Source organism: Lonchura striata, chromosome Z (genome assembly GCF_046129695.1).
Source record: "Lonchura striata isolate bLonStr1 chromosome Z, bLonStr1.mat, whole genome shotgun sequence".
Classification (NCBI taxonomy): Eukaryota; Metazoa; Chordata; class Aves; order Passeriformes; family Estrildidae; genus Lonchura; species Lonchura striata.
Window position 1 is genome coordinate 4845548 of NC_134642.1, and position 24027 is coordinate 4869574.

Genomic DNA, 24027 nt, shown 5'->3' on the forward strand with positions numbered 1-24027 from the left:
ACCTGCCCTCGAGAATGAGCCCAGCGTGGGCCAGCTGCGAGGAAAGCTGAGATCAGCCTGTCCACTTATGATGATGTGTGAATGCTGAAGGCATTTTATTGCTCAGATGTGCAGTGCAGCACTGTTTCCAGTTTGAAAGGTTGTTTCCTGTGACCACACTTTTACAATCAGCTTCCAATGGTGTCCTTTCCCAAACACCTTTTCCTACTCAAAGTTTTCAGACATTATTTCTTGTTGTTGTTGTTTTGTGTGTTTTTTTTGTTGGTTTTTTTTTTTTTTTTCCCCTCTTAGACCATTATCCATGTACTATTTTCCTTTAGGGCAGCAGCAAAACTGAGGTCAAACAACACAGAGCAAAATGTATATGTTTGTGCTGTGAGAGTCTTGTAATTTCCTTTCTGCCTTAAAAAAGCCTACTTGAAACATTTATTTTTTGTATTAACTGTGTGAAACCAAAATCATGAACCACATGTAATAGAACAATTGCTTTTTTCCTTCGACATGCACTAGTTGCAAAGAGCAGCATTTGCAGGCATTCGGTGGGCACTTCTCAGAACACTGAACAGGGATCATCAGGTTGTTTTTTGTCAGGAGAGGAATGGCTGAATGGTTCATATTTCCATTTCATTCACTGCCTACAAATAAATGCATTCTGGGAGAGAATTATTTTTTTTTCCCATGGGAAGAACATTACTTACTAATCCATTTCATGGCCTAAGTGGGAGCTAGTATTTCTATCCTGTGTCTTGGATGAATACTGGAACTTCTGCTTGCAAACTTGCTGGTCTGAAGAAAATTCTGCCCATTTCTAGTCTACAAAGGACTTTACATGGAGACAGATGTGGAAAATGGCTGTATCATTAAAAAGTACATAATCCATTCTTTTGCTATTAAGAAAAGCAGCAACACACTTCTGTTAATACAGTAGCATTATTTTCATCCAATGAAATTCCATCATAAATTTTATTTCTTCAGTAATAACAAAACCACTATAAAAGATGATGTCTGCAAGTCATAAATCAATTAGTCAGACTATCAAGACCTTCACGGTACGATATTTCAAAAGAACACTGCAAAACTGTAACAGATCTTATATTCACATAGATTTTTTTTCAAGAAAGAGGGAAATGCTAGGAGTTTTGGTCTTAATTTTGCATTTATTGGAATTTTTTTTCTACAGTAAACCTGGGGACACATTTCCAAGAGAACAGAAATGACTTAGGGATCTCAGTCTCATAGGAAGCCAGTAACATCCAGGCTTCTTAAGTCTATGATGTTTTCAAAATGTGACTCATGTTTTTATGAAGCTTCTGAAAATTTTATACGCTAGTTTATTTAAATAGTCAAAGCTTTCTATTTAATCTGTCCTATTTTGGGAGTGTTTTAGTCAGTCTTGGACCTTAATTAAAATATGTGTGGGGAAAATACATGCTACCACAGATGTAGCTGTACAGTGCTTTACTACATCTTCACACATTTCCTTTGCATTTCACATGGCTACCTCATGAAAGCAGGGAATTTTCTTGAAGTTCACACCAGTATCCAGAAGAGCAAGATCTGATCCTATGTATTTAATATTTTTTTAAATATATTGCCAGATTTTAACTAAGGATGAGTTTAGATTTTTTTTTTTTTAAGTTGAATAGGGGATTTAAAAAAAACAGAGATTACTTGGAAAATTCCATGGTTGTTTTGAATCTGAGTCATGTTTTTTTTGGTTAGGGACAAAACCAATTTAGAATGATATGGCTCATGCTTTAAAAATTTTGTTTTTGCTCTCAACAGATGGACCATATGGAAAAATGTGAACTTGCTACTGAGGCAGAAATATGAAGAGCAAGTACCATATTTCAAGCATTCTGTTTCCACAAGCATGTTCTGGGAGTAGGTTTGTTTTCTTAGAACAATGAAGACAATGTGTAGTGGTTAGATACCTATTTTAGATAACTGGGATGTTAGAATAGAAAGCGGACATCTTTATTTTTAAAGAAGTAAGAAGAAAACTGTATTTCGTCCCTTCAGTTTCCCACCACATCAACTTTCAAGTACTCATTTTTATTTCTTATGTATCTGTAATGCATCGTTTTACTACACAACATAAAAGTTTTGTTCTGGCAAGTATTAGAGGGCATAGCAAGTGGCCCTGCAAAATAGTGGTGGCCCTGGCAGTTCTCAGGGTAAGAATCCTTCTCCACTGCTTTATTGTAAATGAGATTCACCCTGTCTAAGTTACAGCTCTGATGCTTTTTCCAAGACCACCCAGGCAGAGGCACATCTGCCAAATCTGGGAATTGCCTCTTCCTTGAAATACAGCCCTAGAATTAAAGGTTATTTATAGTCCACAATAGGTAAAACCAGTCCCCACTTCATTCAAATGTCCCCAAGACATTTTATTAAAAAATTAGCCAGTTGATAACTTCATTACAGAACATATACAGATGTCTGAATTCTAATAGTCTTCATACCAGTGAAGATGGGATACCTCTGAAACTACTAGTAAGACAATCCTAATGATTAGCAAGCTTGCTCAGTGCTCAGCTCTGCCATTCACTGGAGTTTTCTGAACAGTGTTTGGATAGGAAGCTGAAACACACAGGCTCTTGTATATACTCTGGAGAGTCATAGCAAACTGCTCATCTTGAATGCTGGCTTACAACAACTATGTAAATTTAACACACATCTTTCTTTCTCTTTCTCAAAAAAAAAAGAATCCAACCCACAGCACATATAACTTTTCCATATTTGCTTTAGCTAAAAATGATCCTAAAATTCAATGGAGCATTCATTGCTTTCAGCAGTACAGCAGTCCATGAAAATCCAAAGCAAAACAAAGCCCATGACGTGCAAGTAACATCTTTCTACAAAAAAAGAGGAAACTTACAGGTAAGCCAGAACACTGTGAGGTTTGGTGGGGATTGGTCTTCACCAACCACTATGTCTTTGTCTGAAAACAGTAACATCCTCACAAAAGCACACCCTTTTCATCAGCCCTCTTAAGGACCAAGGATGCTTCCCAAGGTTTAAAGGTTGAGTTTCCTCTCAAGCCAGTATGAAGAAGTCCCTATCACTAGTTCATCTTCAGGAGCAAAAGCTATGTGACATGCTCCCAGACAGGAGGTAAATTCCAGTGCTGCAGCTCTTGGTGGATGTTCTCTGATCCAAGGGACTATTGCAGCAGACCAGTACAGCACAACGAGGACCTGAGAAAGGTGCACCAGCACCCCCCTAAACAAAACTCATATGATTTCATGAGTCAAGATCAGCACACAAAATTGTAACCTCCACCATGACCATTGCATTGTTTTTTATGCAATTAAACACAACAACAGTTGTGAATCTGGTCTCACCAGAAACTGTTTAGCTACTACATCAGACAATTAAAGTAACAGTTTCTTCTATATGAAGTGCAATATTCAACGCAGTTTTCCACACCCTTTTCTTTCTCTAAATGTAGAATATTTAGTTTACAGTGTCTGTTTAATTTTTTCTAATATAAGACTCAAGTTGTGTTACTTTGTGCCATATAAACACCAATAGAAGATGCTGTGTCACCATCATGTAGAATTATTTCCCAGTTAGCCTCTGCTTTTTGTTTCATATGCCTCTGTAGAACACAGAGCTTATTCTTGGCATTGTTTCCACATCCACACGGTTAAAAAAACGAAGAAATGCAAGTTCAGAAGAAGATATTTTTCAGGTGCTCCTCTAAAGAAAAAACCATTTGTGAGACCTGATGGCTCTAACAAAAGCAACACACAGGATTTCTTACCTGCACAGGTATCTTGGGGGGTTTGGGAGGTCTTTAACCATGTAACACTCTCCCCCATTTACACAGAAGGCTTTCTGCTTTATGTCACATTTTGTGAGATGACTTGTCCCAGTTGTAGATGTGGAAGTGGCTGCAAAAGATAAGAATGAAAACACAGATCAGAGGGTGTTTTTCTTTCTGACTGGTAAGTGTACTTGTGTATGAGGCAAGTAAGGCTAGGGAGGATCTGGCAAGTCCTTTGAGCTCTCTATCTGCTGCTACCACAAGCACTAATCACTTGACCCTGTATTTTCTTGATTGCCAGAGAGAATGGAGTTTAAATACATACCTCAGAGACACACAACCCCGCACTCAGCCTGGGAGGAAGTGAGGGTTTTCCTACCCCTGTCCATGAAGTGGCCTAAAACTTTTGCAACACTCATATGTGTTTCCTTGAAAACGTGTAATTTATATGCAGTAACTTTTATTCCATTAATTGCATTCATGTGATTTTGGGGTGTGACAGTCATTACAGATTGCTGATATAGTGTCCAATAAAATGAGGTCCTGGATGATATTTCCTCCTGGTATTGCCTTGAAACAGGTATTTTTCAGTGAAGCTTAGCCTGAGGCCCTGTGCTTATTCAAGACCTCAGTCCAGACACTTTCTTCTCCCCAAGGAAAGGGTGAATGGCTAAATTCTGCTCATAAATAAGAGCTGTGGCTACCCTGGGTTGACTCTGCAGGAGGAAGGGAACAGGGAGGTTGCAGGTTTTGTTCCTTCCTGTGCATACACAACTTCCACCACTGAGTCCACAGGAATCCTTGGTGCAGAGGCCAGCCTAGCATCTCCTGCAGCTGGGCTCATCAGCTTGAGATGAGCAAGAGGTTTTGGGACACCAATGCTGCTAAATACCATTAGGTGTCTAAACTGCTATTAAATGAAAGTATCACCCTGACCATAGCATTTTGTAGCATTTGGGAATACTTAGAGAAGGCATGAGCATTGTTTATTTAGCAACCTTTAGGGACGCTGCCAGGGAAGGGTGAATAATCACAGCCAATGCAATTTCTGTCAAGGATATTCTTTTCATATGCTCACAGAAAGCAACTCAACTTATCCCCCCAAAGAGAGGGATAAGCCCCTTTGGTGATGACAGTCTGTCCACACTGAGTGCAGGTGAAGCTTAGACTTGAAAATATGCCCATAAATTTTAAATGGCTAAAACTAACTGAAGAGAGAACCTGAAAATTGTAAAAAGTGGTGGAGATTCTTGCATGGTATTTGTTTATTTCCAGACATATAGAAGTCAGGAATTTTGTCACTGTGATTAAAAAAAATCCTAGTATTTTTGTTTCTGAGAGACAGTTTATATCCTGAGGTGAAATGCTACTACCTATTGACTGATTTCATTGGAATTGACTAGAAAGCTGCAAACACCTACAGAGAAGTTGTCTGACACTTGAAACGTTTTCTAACACAGAGGCACCCAAGGGGTATGCTTATAATAGGTGATGTGTGACATTCTACCATTTCCTGTACACAATGAATCTGAAGAAAACATTGTTTTAGCAGATCAACTATGAACAAATATCAGTTATTTATTTTGAGCTATAGTATGATACAGTCCCTGTCACATTTTATTTCTATGCATTTCACATTACCTTAAAAGGCAAATGCATTTTTAGCACTCAGAACTTGGGAGAGTGCACCACCTTGCCTTCTTTCTCTTTCCTCCATGCTGCCTTGCTTGTATGGGGTGCTCTCCTCTAACAGGCCAAGAAAAACCCTCTGGTGACCTCTTCCAAAACTTGAAGCTCCCTCCTGCTTCTTACTTGCATCCACACATTGTGTCGTATCTCCACAGACCCTGATCTTAACTGGGGCCTCTTAGTGTCAATGCAATGCAAACACGGAGTACAGATTCCCCTTAATAACACATTCCTTTTTCCTGGCCCCTCGAAGCATGATTTATATCCTCTCAGACCAGGATAAATTTATGCCTGGTCCAGGGACAGGAAAAGGGGTCATGTTTTAAAAGTAGTCTGACACTCTTTCAGCTAGCACCAGTTCAAACAGGACTTTGCACCCAATGTTGACAGAAGTCTGGCCTACAGACTGCCATCCGCTCAGCAGTGAAGGCTCCTCTATGTTTGATGTCAGAGGCTTGACCACCATCCTTGAGGATCTCCCCACCCTTAGGGTGAAGAGATTTGCCTTGTAGAAGAGCCTTTCCTTCTCTGCTGGTTTGAAAGGAGCCCAGATTATTATTATAAAGGAGATGCCTGACATGACAGGCTGTGTCACCCCATATCCTAGGATGTAGCAGCGTGGGTGAACAAATTCCAACTGTACAGCTAATGCATACTGTGAAACCTTTGTGATTCTCAACATACAAACAATATTAAGCTGATAACCTATCCACCCTTTAATAAAGGACACACTTCAAGTGGTGAGCCAAATACCCTGAGGATGTCCCTGAGCTCAGAAAGCTAGTGCATTAATTTGGAAAGGGAAAACTAGAAATATAATCTACAACATTTTTGAAAAAAAAAAAAAAAAAAAAGAAAGAAACCCCACCATTTTCTACCCTGCTGGCTACTGTAATGTTTTAAATTGAACATTGAAGGTAGACACAATAACAACTGGACTTGTAGCTGTCCATATTGTTCCATAATCACACTTTCTTTTCCTTTAAGCAGAAGTTCAATCAAAACCAGAACACCATGGAGTTTCAAATTTAACTGTGATTTCCCAACTGATTTAAGTCAGATTTGGACAGCAGCAATTGCTCTGAACTGATCACTAGAGATGGGAATAATCTGCAGCTCTCACAGAAATCTCAAGAGACAAGGGCTTCACACATATTCTCAAGAGAAATGAGTATCTTCACCCATGTTTTGGGTGGCACATGTTCAAAACCATTGTACAAATCTTGCAGAAGAATTTTCTCTGCCTTACTGATCTGCTGGCACCACAGTCCCTGTCTGCCTGAGCTTTGTAATGAGTTGAGGGGAAGAAAAAGGTCTACTGGGAGTTAGTTCTGATATTAATTTTTCTTTGCAAAGTATGCATAGTTTTTATGGCATATGGCCAGTATTCAGTGTATGCACTGTAAGCCTACTTTGCCAATTAAATACAAGAAACACTAACTATGGGTTTGGGTTTCACTTAAAGTCACATAACGGAAGAAATGCTGTGTTTGGGAGCAGGTGTTCATCAGAGTCCATTTCATACAGTCCATAACTACCCCCAAAATATGGCCTTTCTGTACACTTCTAGCAGACATGGTCTTGGAAGATGTTTGGTGGGAATGACCAGCAGTGATGAGGTAAAGCACACAGCTGTAGAATATGTATCTGTGCACTGTTACTTCTCCACTTCTTGACTGGTACTAGAAAAATTTGTACCTACTTTCTTTTTTTGTAATGTTTTCTTCAGCTATACAAGCACAAGAGAGAAAAGGTGTTTGTTTTCTGAAGTCCTATACCAAACCATTAGCTTACTGCAAGGACTACGTTACACACATTACAGGTAAATCACAATTTGAAAATATCATGCATGAGTGAATATCTGCACAGTTTACCTTCCCCTCTCCCTTCCCTGAAGGCAGAAACACCATATTTAAAAAAGCCACTGCAGGCAGTGTGAACAAGGTCACTACTTGTAAAACAAATATTCACATGGTACTTAAAAACAATGAGATCGGCTCCCATCTACGGGAATTGCCTAAAGGCATTAACAAGAAGAAAAACAGAAGCTATTCCTTTTACAAAAGCAGTTCTCTAAAAGGTGAATTACTGTTGTAAAACTACCTTATGTTCATTTCATGTCAAGCAGACAAAACTTCATGTAATTCTGTTCTTACCTGGGGAATCTCTGAACCATTTTTTCTGGTCTGAAATAGAAAAATGCATTCTCTTTCTCTCTCTTGCTTTCCAAAAAACCCTCTGAAGTTTAGTGGCTACAGCACCAAGACTCCCAGACCCTGTGCAGACTAGACAGTCCACTGAGAGGAGCCCGAAGGGATCTCTTAATTCAGACTAAGAGGGAAGAGCTTTGCAACCTAAACAGAATAGTATCCATGCCTGTTTGAATTGAGTTTCTGCAAAGGTGGTGTAAAATCAGAGGACACACTCAAAGTCATTCAAGGTAGCTAGTGAGATGCTTATGACTCGATGGAGACAAGGTGGCATCTGCATCACAAAGGAAAGTTTGCCATTCTCACTGGAGGGCCACTTACTGAACGTAAATATGCCACCTTATTGGATTGTAGAAGGATACCTCTCTAGTCTCCTTTTGTAAACCTGTGGCTCATGCTGGTGGAGAGAAAGGGACCTTCATGGAGTGAAGGATGGACCGAGGGAGAGAAGGAGGTGCACACAAACATGCTTTGTGGCGACAGAATTTCTGCTGCCATTTGAAAGCCAGTTTTACTAACTCATATTCCTACACTTGAAGTTCATTCATTTCTGTGAAAGCACAGTCCAGCTCCCTCTTGACTTGCTGATGGGCAGGTTAGAGATGCACATCCCTGATCTGTAGGGTGTGTTGATTCCCTGTGTGACTTTTGCTGTAGCACTTAATTCCTCTCTATCTCCATGAAAGCATCTACATTTTCTTCCTGCTGAGTACTGAGCCTCTTCAACTCACTCTGACTTCCCTGATGCATCCAACGTGCAAGGTACTTATAGCACAGAAAACCTTGTACTACATTGTATATAATATTTCTGTACTGCACTGAATGAGGAAAGCTGCTGGTGCCAGTGTAACTGTGGCAGCAGAAGCTATATGGTATTTTCAAGAAGAGAAGCCAAAACTGGAGAGCAATCACAAATTAACCCCTTTCTGAAGAGACAAGACTTTCCATTTTACCAGGTGTGTAAAAATATGCAGTCCTTCATACTCAATTGTTTAAGACCTAGAACTGTATTCATGTATCTGTGAACATTCCAATAGTTTAAAAAAAAACCCTACCAACACCAACAGATAAACTCCAGAGGAAAAAACCCTCCAAAACAACCAAGTCTCTATATGAGACATTTACAGTCTATTTCACAGGGCTGCTCAGAATTTTTCACATTGTTTTTGTGATTTAATGCCCTAAACTGGCTGTTCAGTCCAGTTAAACATTTTTTTCAGCTTCTCTCTTCACGAATAACACGCAGTGTAACAGATTCCTGGGACTTCCACAGGAGAAGAGGATCTGTTCAGCCAGCAGCTGGAATTGAGTGCTTAAAAGTTAGTGGAATTGCTCTCTGGCCCTAAGACAGTACTTTCTCACTTTGGCACTATCTCTATGAAGATCAGGGCCAGCAAGAAGGAAACAGGAAATCGCCGGGTCTGCAAGATAGAAACTTCAGGAAAGATTGAGAGCACATAAACTCTTGCTGAACCAAGGCGGCATGTCTGTCTTCTCCCTATGACACGGACTCAGTGGTGACTTCCTTTCACAAATCTGACCTTAGCAAAGCAAAGTAAAAAAATAATTAAAAAAAAAAAAAGAAGAAGAAGAAAAACAAAGCACAGACGCTTCAGCTTGCTGCACCACCCGATCGCTTCCCCCCCGATAGGCCAAAAGACTGACCCAGTTGGCAGGCGCACGACGGCGAGACCTGCACAGCATCTGGCTCACCAGAGAGGGTCAAGAGGTGACACATGCTGAACACTGCTGATCAAGAACCATTTTTGTTTGCTTCATTTAACTTTGAGATGGTAGAAAGCATGGGCACGGACACGTGAAGTTCACAAGTTGTTAGTGAGGAAATGCAATTTGCTTGCAAAAGAAAGTTTTGACAGGAAGGGTGGAAAACACGGGCTGTGGAAGAATACTAGTGAATGGAAAGACCTGGTTGAAACTGAACTTTGAGACACGGCATACTTTTTCACTGCCATGAAAGATGTCAGCTTGCACTTGAGGGTGGTGTGATAAGCGAAAGGTTTGTAAGAGCCTTTAGAAAACATTACCCACCTGGTGAAGGGAGATGTGAATGGTGAAACACAAGGCAGTGACAGACCAGAGCATCCCAAGAGGAAAAATGTGTGTGTGGTAGGAAGGGGCAGAAAGTAAAGAAAAGAAAGGAGGCACAGAGGAAGTATACATAGATTGGACTAATGCAGGATAAACAGGTCTAAGCTCAGGAATGCAAAATTGACAGCCAGACAAGGAAGTGCTTTTACTATTGGCAGACAACTTTGCAAGTGCCAGGAATGGTGGGAGGGTCTGAAAATTTAGAGACCTTAGATTAAAGCAGACAGCAGACAAGGAGTTGAATGCAAATGCCATGATACAATTAATGTTATCCAGTGTGGAGTCCTTTGCTGCACTGAAGAACATCCCACCATGCAGAAAAACCTGAATGGCCAAACAAACTTTAGGAAAGGATTCCTGGCTCAGCTTGTTTTGGAGGCCTCAAGGCCTCTTTTCCATGTTCATTGTGCAGTAAGGTAAGGTACATAACTTATTGGTCTTGAAGTAATGGGCTGAATAACCCATAATGCTAAAAACCCATTAATATATTTGTTAGGACGTGCTTCATCACGTGTGTCTGACTCCTGTGTATCTCACAGCTCTTCCACAGAGCTCTGAAAGGTCTCTTCAGGCTGCTGACCACCAGGGCAGATGCAGAGGAGAACATCAAAACTGAAAAGAAGACTTAGAGTGGAGGTGGAGCTTCACAAAGCAAGAGCTCCTTGCTTGTCCAGTTCCTCCCGTGTGTCTTGCTTCCAAGGGAACCCTTACACTCAGAAAAAAGCTTTGGACAGGTGAGAAGCCATCTTCTGCCAAGGCACAGATACCAACCTCAGGAGAACTGATTGCACCAAATCACTGGGCAGATCAAGTTTTCCTGCTGTTGTCATGGCCCCGCCTAATCAATAAAAAAGGTACTATTGCAACCATCTGCAGCTGCATTGCAGCCTGGAGAGGTGACTGATCTGATCTGTACAGAAATCAAACTGCTGGCAGGAGGGCTGGACTCAAGACAGTAAAGCAGAGAAGGCCTTTAGGATCTTTTCTCCAGTCTCAGATTTCCTGGTTCTGCATGGAAATGCTGGGGAAACCCTAATTCAAAGCGCATCATTTCTCTATAGAGCAAACAACCATATCTGAAGATTTAACGCAAGAAGACTTTTCACTTAAAAAGCAGGGAAGAAGAACCTTGACAAAACTGAAAGGACAAGCACACAAAGACTATGAAGATTATGAAGACAGACTGCTGTCCTTCAAGAAAATGTCCAGAGGGAATCTGAACATTATCTTTCAGCCCTGCCAGCTACCCAAATCCAACTGCAGATCTGGCACAGCAGCAAGCTTCCTGAGAAATATGACAGCAAGTACAGCTGCACTACCACTGCTTTCCCTGCCTTGGGATGCAAATTCTGGATTCTTTTTTCTTTATTCTAGTCCACATATGATGCTTTCTGTGAGGGTTGATCATTTAGCTCACTTGTTCTGTAACCAACACTCAATTACTCAAATAAATAATGGTAGGAAATCTAGGCCTGATTAGCTGAAGTTAGATTCAGCTCAGGTAGCCATGCTGTCTTACTCCTCCTGAAAGTTTCTGTGGCAGAGGATTGTATTACAGATTCTATCTGGTACCATCAAGTTTGCCCTAATGGGTATGTAGTGATACTGACATAACTACTTCCTTATCACATTGAGTACTGAAATAATTTCATTCCATTATAACATAGTCAGTCAAAATCTATTCTTGTTCCTCTTTCCTCTGAAGGATTTTTCTTATTAATTCCAAGTAACCAATTATACTTGTGCAGATCAGTGCAAAATGTCTTTACCTCTTTAGTTCTATCTACTCAGAGAAGCAGGGATAATAAAGACTATTTAGCAGCTTATGAAAGAAAGCCTGACAGCTTTTTATTACAAATTATGTTTCATATAAATTTAACATGATAATCCCTGTCATGAATCCTCTTTCAGGAAAGCACTGCAGCAAGAATATAACTAATATAAAAGTGAACCAATAAGCCCACACAAATTTAAGACTGCACTCAAGCACCTGCTTAATTTATTGTCACATTCACTTCAGTGTTTCCCCCTGTGTCTTTGTAAAGTTTTTCTGAAGGAGAATGGATTTCAGCATGGTGCCTTAAGTGTTTAGCCTTGTTGAAAGCAAGATTTACCCACTGCAATACCTTGTGTTAAATAAATTTACAAGAGGAGGCTGCGTCTGCAACCTTTCCTTGAATAATTTTAAATGTCCAGTCTAGGATTCTTAGGTACCCATTAATCTGTCTCCTACTGCATACTCTGCAGTGAAAAACAGAGGTTACTAATTCCACAATGAAACAAGCTTTCGTGGACTTCGAAGCACATCTTCAAAGTCATTAAGGACGTGTTCCCTCCCCATGCCTCCATCTACAAAGCACAGAAGACTCTCTGTTGCTTTCCTTGTGGCTGTCTGCTTCAGAGAGGTGGTCATGAGAGAAAGCCTCTGGAAATGAAAGGGATATGCTAAACCTGAAGGCAATTGAAGCTCAACCTCTTCAACCAGCCTGAGATCCTTGGGTGGTAGGGAAGAGCAGAGTAGCAGACATTAGCTTTTAAGATATAATTGTAGCCCTTGTCACCAGCTCCAACACGGAGTAATGCAGAAATATGCCTTCAGTTCTGGGTTAAAGACACAGCAAAGGCAACTTCTCTAGACAACACAAAGGGTTGCCAAATATCTCCTTGATATCTTTGATAAGAAAGCACTACAAGAAAGGATTCCCAATAGACAGGCAGGTATGAAGATAAGCAAAGAACAAGAATGCTTATCAAAGACAGCTTCCTTTCTAATGCACTCCATTTATTTGTCAGTTAACCTGGATATTTGTATTACACCAGAGATTTCCATGGCATTCAATTTTTTCCCTTTTTTTCAATTTTAAATTTCCTGTAAAATTCAAAACAAAATTTTGAAATATAACCTGTAGACAAGAAGACAGGCTTTATTCTCTTGCTGTTAAAAATAATACCTCAACTTGAAATGTGTCAATTCCCTTGGAAAAAGGTATGATAAAATCTCAGACAGAGCTGTTAGGTCTCTTATGCAGGTTCTGCTAGACGATCCAGTCTTCTGTCCTCCTTGGGAATTTCTCATTGAGATCAGAGAAATATCTTCTCTGGGTGGCTGCAGAGGGAATTTTTGACTGTGTTATCCACCAGCACAGCCATGGAGCCCATTGTTTCTGAAGAATACAGAGTTAGCACTTCCCTGTTTGGAATGTCTCTCTCCAGAGAGGAGTGGTGGAGAGAGACATTATTAGGTTATGCCTTGCTTATAACAAGATTCTCTGGACTCTTTAAGCAGGGTCCTTTCATTGCAAACTGTCAAAGCACTTAGAATTCCTATCAAAGAAGAGCTTTCTGTAGCAAGGGGACCTTTTCTCATTTCCCTCCCTAATTTCCTGCCTGGAGGTATGAAATTGTCTGTTTATAGTGCTGCTTGAGAATGAGTGTGTGTGAAGTGGCACTCAGGGAAATCATACTCGTGACAGTAAAAAGACAAACAAGAATGGCCTAGAAAACATGACTAGTAGGGCAAAGCAGAAAGATTTCAGTTTGCCTAGCCTGAAAGCATTTTTTTTCATAACTGTGTAGTGTAGTCCTGGTGGGACTGACTCTGAGAGGCTTCAAAGGATTGCGTGATGTGTCAGGAGCAGTCACAGTAGCAAGCAGCAGCTCGGTGTCCTCCGTGAACCCTGCCCAGGACCTCTGTGAACTGCTGCAGACGGCAGCTGTGACTGTAGAGGAGCAAGTTCCTAAATCCAGACCAGCCCTGACAGTCTTTTCTCTTCCCCCTGCCCTCATTCCTGCCACTTCTTCCACTGCCTGCATTAAAAGGTGTGCAGAGATCACCTTGGGCTCACTGACAAAGTTTTGCAGCAAAACTTCATCAGTTACTGCAAGAGCAGTGGAACGCTGCCTGCTACATCTGCTGTCAATTCAGGCTTTTAAAAAATTAATATAGTAGTATATGTGTCGCAATAGAAAGGACTACTTTCTTTCTATCAACAGCACTGTTTGTTCTGACATTATTTTTTTCACCTGCTAACCTTATTTTATTCAGCTGTTGTTTCTTCAGTTAAGCTGTATTTTAATGTGCTGACACAGTAATGCCATTTAATCAATTCTTGTTCTCAAGAAACATCAGAGAGGACTATGCAATAAACAAGTTACTGTACCAGACAGTTTTTAAATGTTTATGAAAAGGTTGAAGCTTTCTTTCACTTCAAAAGAAATACATGAAAACAACCATAACATTATTTCTCTAGCCTCTAAAAACAGTCTAGTAACAAGCATTGCAGAAAAATAAAGTGTGTTCTTGCTGAGAATAAATGGCACATTTCCTCCAGCAGTTAATTTCTACAATCTGGTTATAAATCTGTTAAAAAATCAGATTTATAATGAAATGCTAACAGATTCCAGGCAATTGCTGTGCTAATAGAGCCACTTTCATACTCATGTATTCATGCAGATACAGACCTGCAGAAAGAATGGATTTGCAGGAATGAGAAAATGGTTCAACAGCCTGATCAGGCAAGACAGGCTCTGAGTGAAGGAGAACATGCAGTCCAGAGGAACATCATACTTTCTACAGAAAGCCAAGATTTTTGTCCAGGTAAGTGAGGAAATGTGGCAACAATGCATGCAGCCACACAGCCAAAAGAACTGCCCTGTGTACACATGGCAGCTGCCTTTCCAGCATAAAGTGAGTTGCTAAGGCATTCCTACTGCTGGTCCTTGCTCTTCAGCTTTAAAAGGCATTCTTTGCTGGTATGGAGCATCTCATGTACAAGGAAAAGCTGAAAAAACTGAGTTTGCTCAGCCTGGAGAAGTGAAGACTTCAGGGTGACCTAACTGGGAGCCTACAAGAAAGGTGGAGGGCTCACCTTTCCTCTGCAGACTGGGCCTAATCTTTCAGGTTCCTTGCAGAAAATTGTTAGTTCATGGGGATTTCCCTCATCACATTGACGTCAAATAGTATCATTCCATGGGTTTCAGCCAGCAATTTTACAAAATCCAAAAGATAACTGAAAGACTGGAAGAGAATGGAACACCTGAGCTCAGCAAAACTCGGTGTTCTTTACATCAAAAAGCAGAACATGTGTCACATGGCAGATGTACCAATCTAAGGACAGAAAGAGAGAGAATCTCCTGAAAGTTTTCAGGACAGGAGAGAAATTTTGCACAAATCAGTGAAAAGGGAAGCTACCAAATGTTAAGGGCCAACATCATAGGTGAATACTTGACAGAGACAGCAGTGGAGCTCTCCTGAGGATACAGAGGATGCAGACTTTTTTAAAAATCCAGTATCTTCTAATATTAAGTAAAACAAGAAGATCAAAAGCTGGAACTGTTTAAAAACCCTGAGCTAATCTTAAAAACCCTGAGTTTAGCAGAATATATATAAAATAATCCACTAGGTATTTTTATTGTTTTGTTGATAAGCCTTTGATCTTATCTTGTATTGAAATCCAAACAGTTAGACTTTCCTTTTTCCTTCTGAGTGAAAGCTAAAATGTACCTTGAAGAAGGAAACCAAATTTTGAAGGGATGCTGTCTATGTTGTGTGCTGGTTGCACTAATGCAGCATTTGACCATAGCCAGGAAAACATTGCAATCCATTGCAAACTGCCTGTAAATACTGCTTTCAAAGACTCCTTGGCTGTTGTACCCAATAATGTTGCACATTGAACTGTAAGGAGCACATTCCCAGCCTGTGAAAGGATAAAGGATTTAGTAATGGAAAATTTTTGTTACTCTTGCAAATTTTGAGAGAAGGTTGAGCCTTTTAACAGGGCAAAAGTAGTAACTGGTTGGTTTCTCCAGGGCTGGGAAGGACTGGGATGCCAGCCTGGCATGTGTGGCAATCTTGGGGCTGTGCCCAGGCATCACATCCCTGTGCTGCCAGAGCTGCTGCTGCTGGCACAAGGCTGCACCTGAGACCTGTGGGAGTTGCTTTTGGGGAGTGGTGCCTCTTCCCTTTCTGCTGCCAGCCCTCTCCTGCAGCCTTCCTCACCAATCTGCAACCTGCAGAAACTCAGCGAGCTTCCTGGCACAAAGATCTCAGTAAACATAAATTAAGAACATCACTCCTAGCCTAAACCCGTGTTTTACAGGATGCAGTTCCTCGCTGGAAAATACTTCAAGGTCAGTGAAGACAAGTCAAGTTTGAGTATGTCAGGGCAAAACAGAATGATTTTTCTTTCTTCAGGGTGATTCTCTTACAGCCAAGCAAAGCTGACTTCATGTCTTTTCCAACTTTCCTCTTGTATCAGAGGCCTATGTCAGCTGTCTGTCTTACTTAACCTTGGTCAGCAGGACACAGATAGTGCTGTGGCAGACGTTGTTGTCTTCCTCCACTTACTCAACATTGCTTTGTTCCACCAAAGCCATACATTTTGTTACCAGCAGCAGCCACATTATGGAGTTTATGAAAGCCCTGCGTTGGTAATATGCCAGTGGTGAGCTGGCTTGTGCAATCTCTTAGTCTCACAGTCCTGTAGATGTGACCTCTATATGCCATTAATTTTCCATGGCCTTATGAAACTCACTGAATGGGATGAAATTGCATTTTGCTGCGCCAGGAGTCTGCTTTGAGACAAAAGGGCAAACAGTCCAAGAGAATTTATCTGCCAAAGTCACTTATGACTTGAATGAAATAAGAAACTGATGCCACTGAGGGAGGGGGAAGGGAGACAGAGAGATCTTCTCTCTGATGTTTTTGCATGATTTCTCTGCATTTATTTACATGTTCCAATGAAGAGCTCCTTGGAGAAGTTTTCTTTAATGCTTTTAATGCTAGATGCAGCTCTTCAAAATAAATAGTTTGAGACAGTGCTGGCATGAAAATGAATGAATTTGAGCATCTAGATGAAAATTTTCCTCTTTAGCTAAAGATGAAAACAAAGACTAGATTAGAACACTCACACATGGGAAAGATAAGTCTAAATCAGTGGATGATAGCTCTAATTAAAGATCTGACTAATGGAAAAATGAATTCACTGATAATAAACTAAGAATTATATGAAATATATTTGCTTAACTACTTTTTTTTTATCCTTATTTTGGTCTGTTAGTTCTGTGCGGTCTTGCAGAAATTTACTGTGGCATAGGATCTTCTCTTCATTACTCATGCTGGTCAGAAGAAATGTGGATATCAAAGAGATATCCATTAAGAGATGATGCTACAAAAAGTTGAATGAAAAAAAACCTTTTATATATTTTGCAAAACTAGAAACAAGGTCAAGGAGTCTGATGAAAATATTAAAAATTTTGTGCTTCCAAAAGCATGAGGAACAATTTTTCAGTTCCTGATTTTTTTTCCTAAGTAGTAATCAAAGCAAAAGAAAAGCTTCAAGAAATCAATGGAGAGCAGTTATGAAGATGGAGATAACAAGGAGATTGTTTAATATTTTAGAAGGGATTTGAAAGTAAACAATTTGGAAAAGGAGTTGTATCAATATTTATTTCTCTACTTTCTTGAAAAAGAAGGGGAAGACTGACAGTTATCATTTTTGCTGCAAGGAAACAATTTTATTTTTGAATTTGCTCTAAATTATGATGAAATACACTATATGAAAAATTGTCAGAAAAAGGAAGGTGTATAAAGCTTTGAACTGAACAACTATAAAAATCTTTTAGGTATATTGTCAAGCAGCTTTTGTCTGGTGCACATCTTGTGCACATCTATCAAGAGGTGCAGTATATGCTGTTTTTGTCATGGACACCATTACCTCTGTCTGAAAAGTAATACCAATTTTTCAAGAAATTCTATCAAAAATGCTTCCCCTTCTCTTTCCCCTGATTCTCAACCTTGTTTTAGTGTTCAGTCGTTGAGACAGTCAGAAAGTGGTTCCCCTAAAATAAAAGATAGAAGCATTTTGCTATGGCATACTGCTGGTTTTGGTTAGACCAACATGAGAAACTGAGCTCATCCTACCTTGAAGCTGCCCAGAATTAGGGAGTCTAAAACTGGAGGTACCTAAAAAAATCAGCAGTCTCTTCCTAAATTCTGAATTTAAATGGCAACAATGTGAACTCCTAGGAGACTTGGGACTCTGTTGTCTTATAACTGAGATCAGTGTTTGGCCCGAAGTCAGTAGCAGACACATTTTACTAATGAAGGAGAACAGGATGCCATTCATTAACTCCCATCTTTCACACATATTCAGCGTGATCTGGTGGACTGTGTCCCATTGAAAAATAAATGGAATAAGCTATCACTTTGAGATAAAACAGGAAAAAGCAAAGGTCAGGGTTTCATCTTTAACTGTATTACTGCTTGAAATTTGCTAACTAAACTGTTTCCAGTCTCAGAAAGAATTATAGCTACCTAAAATTATACTTCTGACTCCACATGGAGCTGAAGTCCAAGTCTCTTGCCCATGCCAGTCAGGTGTGCAGCAGCCTGAGATCTTCTGGGATGGCAAAAGGACAACTTCTCTGCAACCAGCACAAACAGGGCTGTCCTCTTTCCCTACCTGCAGGTATGTCTCTGTCTGGAAGGAAGGAGAAGTGAGTAATCAGGTCTAGGAAGAGAGGCTGGGAGACGTTTCATGTGTGGGAGCAGGCTTGACACAGTAACCAGACCCATCAGTAATTGCATCCCCTGCATGTTCTGGTGTGCCTGGCTCGTCTCCTAGACTGACTGCTCTCTTGAGAGAGGTCTGGTTATATCTTGATACAGAACATGCCCATAGTATTAAATAAAGGGTCACAAAGAAAAGCCTCAGTTCAGCTACTTAGCCTGAAAGAAACACATTTCAGAGCTTATTGCTTTGGATTCAAACTTGGACATTCAGTTTTTCTGTGTATTTTTTTTTTTTCTTTTAGCACTTTTTAGCACTTACCTAGGCCTTTCTGGATTTTCAGTAGAGAGCAGAGGGTAACAGGCACATTATGAGAGGAAATTACCAAGCAATAGACCTCAAAATAAGTGAGGTGATTATCTGAGCTAATTCCAGCAATAAAGTAAGGAAGCTGAAAAAGAAACCCCCATTCTTAGTCTGTTAAATAATAAACCTAATTAAATTTTGGGCTTCAACTCTATGCAAAACCTGGCACAGACAGCCTGCTTAAAGCACTACCTTGTTGCAACATACCTTCCCAAAATGTGTACAAGGAATATCCACTGGTAGGCGAAGGGACTGATTCTCAGTCTCACAGGCTTTCAAATGCCTTGAAAAGTCCTGTCCAGAGTCCAACTTCGATGAGCAGATCTGGAGAAGCTCAGGTCACCTGGTCCTGCTCTGTTCAGTGCCAAGCTACAGTCAGCAGAGCTGTGGGAGCATCCTCTGACTGCGCCGTAACGCCAGAACAGGAATTTCCCAGACATGCCAATCCTTCCTGTCCCTCCTGCTAAAACACAACAGTGCCAGGCTTTGTGCTCTGCTCCAGCTCTGCACCAGCTACCTGTGGAGCTGATTTTACTGTCTGATCAAACCATGTGCTGGTTCAGCCTGTGCTTTCACACACTGCAGCCTACACAGAGCAGCCTAGTAATGCTCCTTCAGTCCCTCCCCAGTTATGATACAACGTCATTTTGTGAGATCATCTTCTCCAGAATTCTTTTAAATTTAAAATAAAAGTAACACTTACAGCAAACAAGCATGAATGCAGATCATGTCTGCCACCCACAATCATTTTTAATGACCTCACAAAAAGTGGGATTTCAAAGGTTCAGATCAAGCAAATCAAGTGAAATTTTGCAGTTGGTGGCATGCATTCTGGCAATGGTCTGTTGAGTGAGAGAGTCCAAGGTAAATTAAAAACTCCAAGCTCATAGAAATATAGGAAAGATACTTATGAAAAACATAAGGAGGAAAAGTAGAAAATGTATCTCCGACCATTACAGTATGGTTTTTTACTTTCTAAAGAGCATGTTCAGCCACTAAGCTTACAGCCAATTTATAAAACAGACTTCAGTGTTCTAAATATTTGTTTTGAAGGATCAGCAAGCCCTGAAGAGGAAAAGACATATATGGGAAAGAGTGCTTATGGATGGATCCCAAGACTTACAGATATTCAGATCCTTTATGTATGACTGCTATTTTTATCCCTTGGAGTGCTTAAACTCATATGTTTGGTTTCCTGCCTACTAAATATAATGTCTGCAAAACTTTTCTTAAATGAAAGATTGCACTTCCAGGTGGACATTTAAGCATGTGGAATCACATATCACATGCAATTCCCAGTTCACTGCTCATGAGGCTGGATCAATTCCCTCATTCCTTAGAATCAGCACATTACCACATTAAAAAAAAAAAAAAAAAAAAAAAAAAGGTTTGGCTAGATTTTATTGAGCATATTCCAGAATTCAGCTTTGCCCTTAACTCTGTCTCTATTTAAATATTTCTTCTATTAAATAATGATCTCATACAGTATATGTTTTCATAGGTGTTGAGTATGAACAGCTTTCACTAAAATCAAAGGCACTGGCAAGTGTTTATTACTTCTGTTTAATTAATCTTCTGTGTTTTTTTCAGACATTCAACATCAATCTCTCATGGCAGTAGTAGTTGCCAGCTTTCAGTGAAAGAACAATGATTTATGAGATGGATGGCATGTTGCCAATGGCTTGCAGGCCCTTGATGTCAAGCACTGCTTTTGGATATCTGAGCTGATCAATGCATTTGGGCGCCTGAGCATGTGAGTACCCAGCTGGACTAACTGAGACTGCCCTCATCAACCCTTTCTTAAAATGAGGCTGCATTAAAAATTGCATCCTAACAGCTCCTCTATTTTCTTTCTTCTGATTTCCAGTAGCTCACTGTGCTGACATTAAAAGTGCACGGAGGTAAAGAATCTAGGAATATGTTATAGTTACAGTACATCCATACTCTAGCCTTTTTAAAGTTCCTGTGAGGATACAAAGGCTTATGCTGGGATTGCTATCAGAATTTCTTCTTCCAACGCATAAACAAGCCCACAAAAAACCCTCCTTGTAACTGCATGCACCTATTTCAGATCAGATGAAATCTGGGCTTGATCTCCTCTACTGCACAAAACTCTAGGCTGTGTGCTCTCTTTGAAAGTACTGGAGACTTAAGGGAAGGAGGAAATATTTCTGCCATACACAAGAGATGAGGTACTGCTAAAACCAGATGAAAAAGTGGCAGGGAAGAAACAACCTAATTTCTCTTGGGAAGAAGCAGAAGCAGATGAAACTATATCTTTCTTCCACCTGCCTCCTTATTTTCATAAGCCTCTGTGGAGGAACCCTCAAAGTGCTGAACAAATGTGGACGAGGATGTGGTGGAAGGGAAATCCAGTTAGACCAAAATCCTATTCCATCCATTGATGGTCCAAAGTCCTGTTGGGAGGGCATTGGACTTACAAAATAGGTTTGGAGCCTTTCTCCTCCTCCTCCTCCCTCCTCCTTCTATTCCTCTTGCTGACCCATTCTTCAAGCCTTCCTGTATCTCTCAATGTGACCGACAAGACCTCAGAGGGTACATGTGACAGGTATCCTCTTTGGCCATGGGCAGCTTTGCTAAGGCCCCACATCTGGATAAAGAGGAAAAGGGCAGCCTGCACCTGATACTTGTTCCTCCAGGATGGGTGAACAGGCAGAGCAGTGACAGCAGGCTCAGGCACAGAGGTCCATGCACTAGGAAGGACCAGTGACACTCTGGTGTTCTCCCCCTCCATCACATTCCAGGAATGTCTCCACCAGCTACCAGGAGTGCTGAAAACAGCTGACTTCTTCATTAGCATGCTGGGAGTTAACGTAGAGTAAACACATGCTTTTCTGCCCTTTCACCTCTAAACCAGGAAAGTAACTTTTCAGTCTGCTTATAAAGGGCTATTAAGAGAATAAATCATCTTATTTCAAGGGCTTCAGTTTGCAAAACAGCTGAAAGACAGCAAACTGGTTAACACCAGCTGGGAAAGAGCCCCCAGAAAGTTACCCAACTTAAAACCCACAAACTCACACACAGAAATTCGGCCTTCTGTGTGCACCACAGCCCTGCCATGCAGAAATATAGGTAAAAACTGTCACATTCCAAAACCGTGGAGGCTCAAGCATCTTTAGTTCCTGAAATCACAACAGATGTAGGTAAACATCAGCTCATGGACACCTGGACATCTATCACATTGCCAAGGTGGAGGAAGACCTGAACATCAACTAACAGGGAGCCTGATCACTGCCAGAACATACATGGGGCAAACAACTGGTCTCTGGTATCAGAGATACTGAATCAAAATGGCCTGTGCAGGGTCTTACTTCCTGATTGTTTTGTTTCTTCAAGCCTCCGAACAGCAAAAATGCAGGAGAAATTAAAAACCTTGTGTGAAGGTCAGGGTAGATGAAGAAAGAAAAGGCTTTGCTTGCCTTCACCTGTGAACTCTACTGCTGACACAGTGTGCTGCTATGGTCATGCTCTGGTAGGGTGGTTTGAGCATCCTAGCTCCTCTGGCTGTTGGAGACAGAAACTATTTCCTTCAGCATATGTAAGTATCTGTGCAACCACTGTTCTGTTTTGCCTTTTTTATCCCACCACCAGTATGTGTGTATTGTTAAAGAAAAAAGATCCTTGAAAGGCCCAATGAATTTCAAGCCCATAGAGAAGGCAGACCAAAAATGACAAATGTAAATTGGGATTGCTTTTGGAGGGGTTTGTCTTATCCCAACCAGAACTAAAATGTTACTGATTTCTTGTTGTTATTATTGTTGTCATTATTAATAATTATTATTTCTTATTACTATTAGTAGTAAGAAAAGTAAAAAAAGTAATTGATTTTACTTTGCAGCTATGATTTGTAAGTGAAAACATGTGTCATCTCCTGTATCACACATTGGTTGTGCTTATGTCTTACTGCTTTTCAGTGTCCCTAGCCTGTTTACTGCAGAAATTTTGATCTGATTAGTTAGAAAACATTCTTTATCATGTTTAATTTGTCCTTCATACTGTCTCTACTTTACTTTTTGGGATCATATATTCTCCAAGTTAACAAAGGATACAGGAAGTTTTCTCTGCTCATCTGACAAATTATTTAAAAAACACAAGCATGATATTGAAAGAAATCTAATCTCTTGTTACAACATCCAAATTAGACTGTTTGATAAAGGCTACAGATGGTCTTGGTCTGGTAGTGCAGAGAAACAGCGAGCATTTTAAATCCAAATCCACCTGTAAAGAATCAGGTTTCAAATTTTAACATGCTGTGTGTTTCTCTCTCTTTTTTTTTTCTCTCTTTCTGGAGAGCTAAAGTCTAGCTACATCTGCTCCTAGCACAGATCCATACAGAACCTGTTCACAGGAGCAAATCCATTCATTTTTTATCAGGCTGGGGCCAGGACATAATCTTCTAAAGAGAATTGTGTTTCCTGCAAAGAGCTACAAGAAGAGAGGGGGATAACTGAGAGCAAACTCTGGGACTGCTCTCTGGAATTCATGAGATGTCCATCAGCCATGACGCAGATCCCACAGCCTGAAGTGGGTTATCAGGTTATTAGCTCAACCTGTGCACTAGCAACAGACCCACTGCTCACCCCTAGCTGTGCTGCCCCTGCCCTTTCACTTTGGACATGCAGTTGCAAGGTGGTTGAAAATGGAGGAAGACAAGTCTGTAAGGCTCAGTCATCACTGGGCAGCAAAAGACAGACCCAGGAGAAAGGCTTGTAGGGAGGAGTGGTGCTGCATTTGCTGTTGTTACTCACCTCTGCACCATCCCTCTCTTGTGCAAGTTTCACTCTCTCCTGCAAGTTTCAGAACACTTCTCCTCTACAGGGATGTGACAAACAAGGTATAACTAACAAGGTACTAACTTGAGGCAGAAGGTCCTTCTGCCTGTGTGCTTTGGGACTGAAGGTGAAAGAGCTCTGCAGTACTGTGGTGCATTCCTGTCTGCCCAGAAGCAGCTGGCTGGCTGCCATTGGAAAGCTGCCATTTCTGCCTCGTGATGCTGTCTACTGGCCTGAAGGACCCCAGCAAGCTTGGTTTCTGATAACCTGATAGATTAGCCAATGGCTCCATCCATTCCTTAGCTAAAACATTTCCTTCTGCTGACCAATCTCAACCACATTGCTTCCTGGACTGAGCCAGTGCAATCTTCCTCTTCACCTGCACATCACCTTGTCCTGTATTCCTGTTTTGCTGCATTTGAGGGATTTGAAATTGGCCAGATACTGCTACTTGTGCCTTTAACACACAAATATTTCCAATAAGAAAATGGCAGTTTCCACCAAGCAGTTCCAGTTCTTTTCAGACAATTCCATGCTCAGAAATTTAATCCAATAAATCATTGTTCTGGTTTCAGACT

At 40.7% G+C, this 24027-nt stretch overlaps 1 protein-coding gene across 11 annotated transcripts in view; it reads right to left on the minus strand.

Moving 5' to 3' along the window:
* Window positions 1-24027, minus strand: part of NRG1 (neuregulin 1) — a 442748-nt gene that overhangs the window by 27679 nt on the left and 391042 nt on the right. For all 11 annotated transcript variants that reach the window (XM_077790064.1, XM_021534814.3, XM_021534811.3 and 8 more), the window contains one exon: window positions 3770-3899. In XM_077790064.1, the coding sequence (XP_077646190.1) occupies window positions 3770-3899 (130 nt within the window). The remainder of the gene's footprint in view (window positions 1-3769; window positions 3900-24027) is intronic.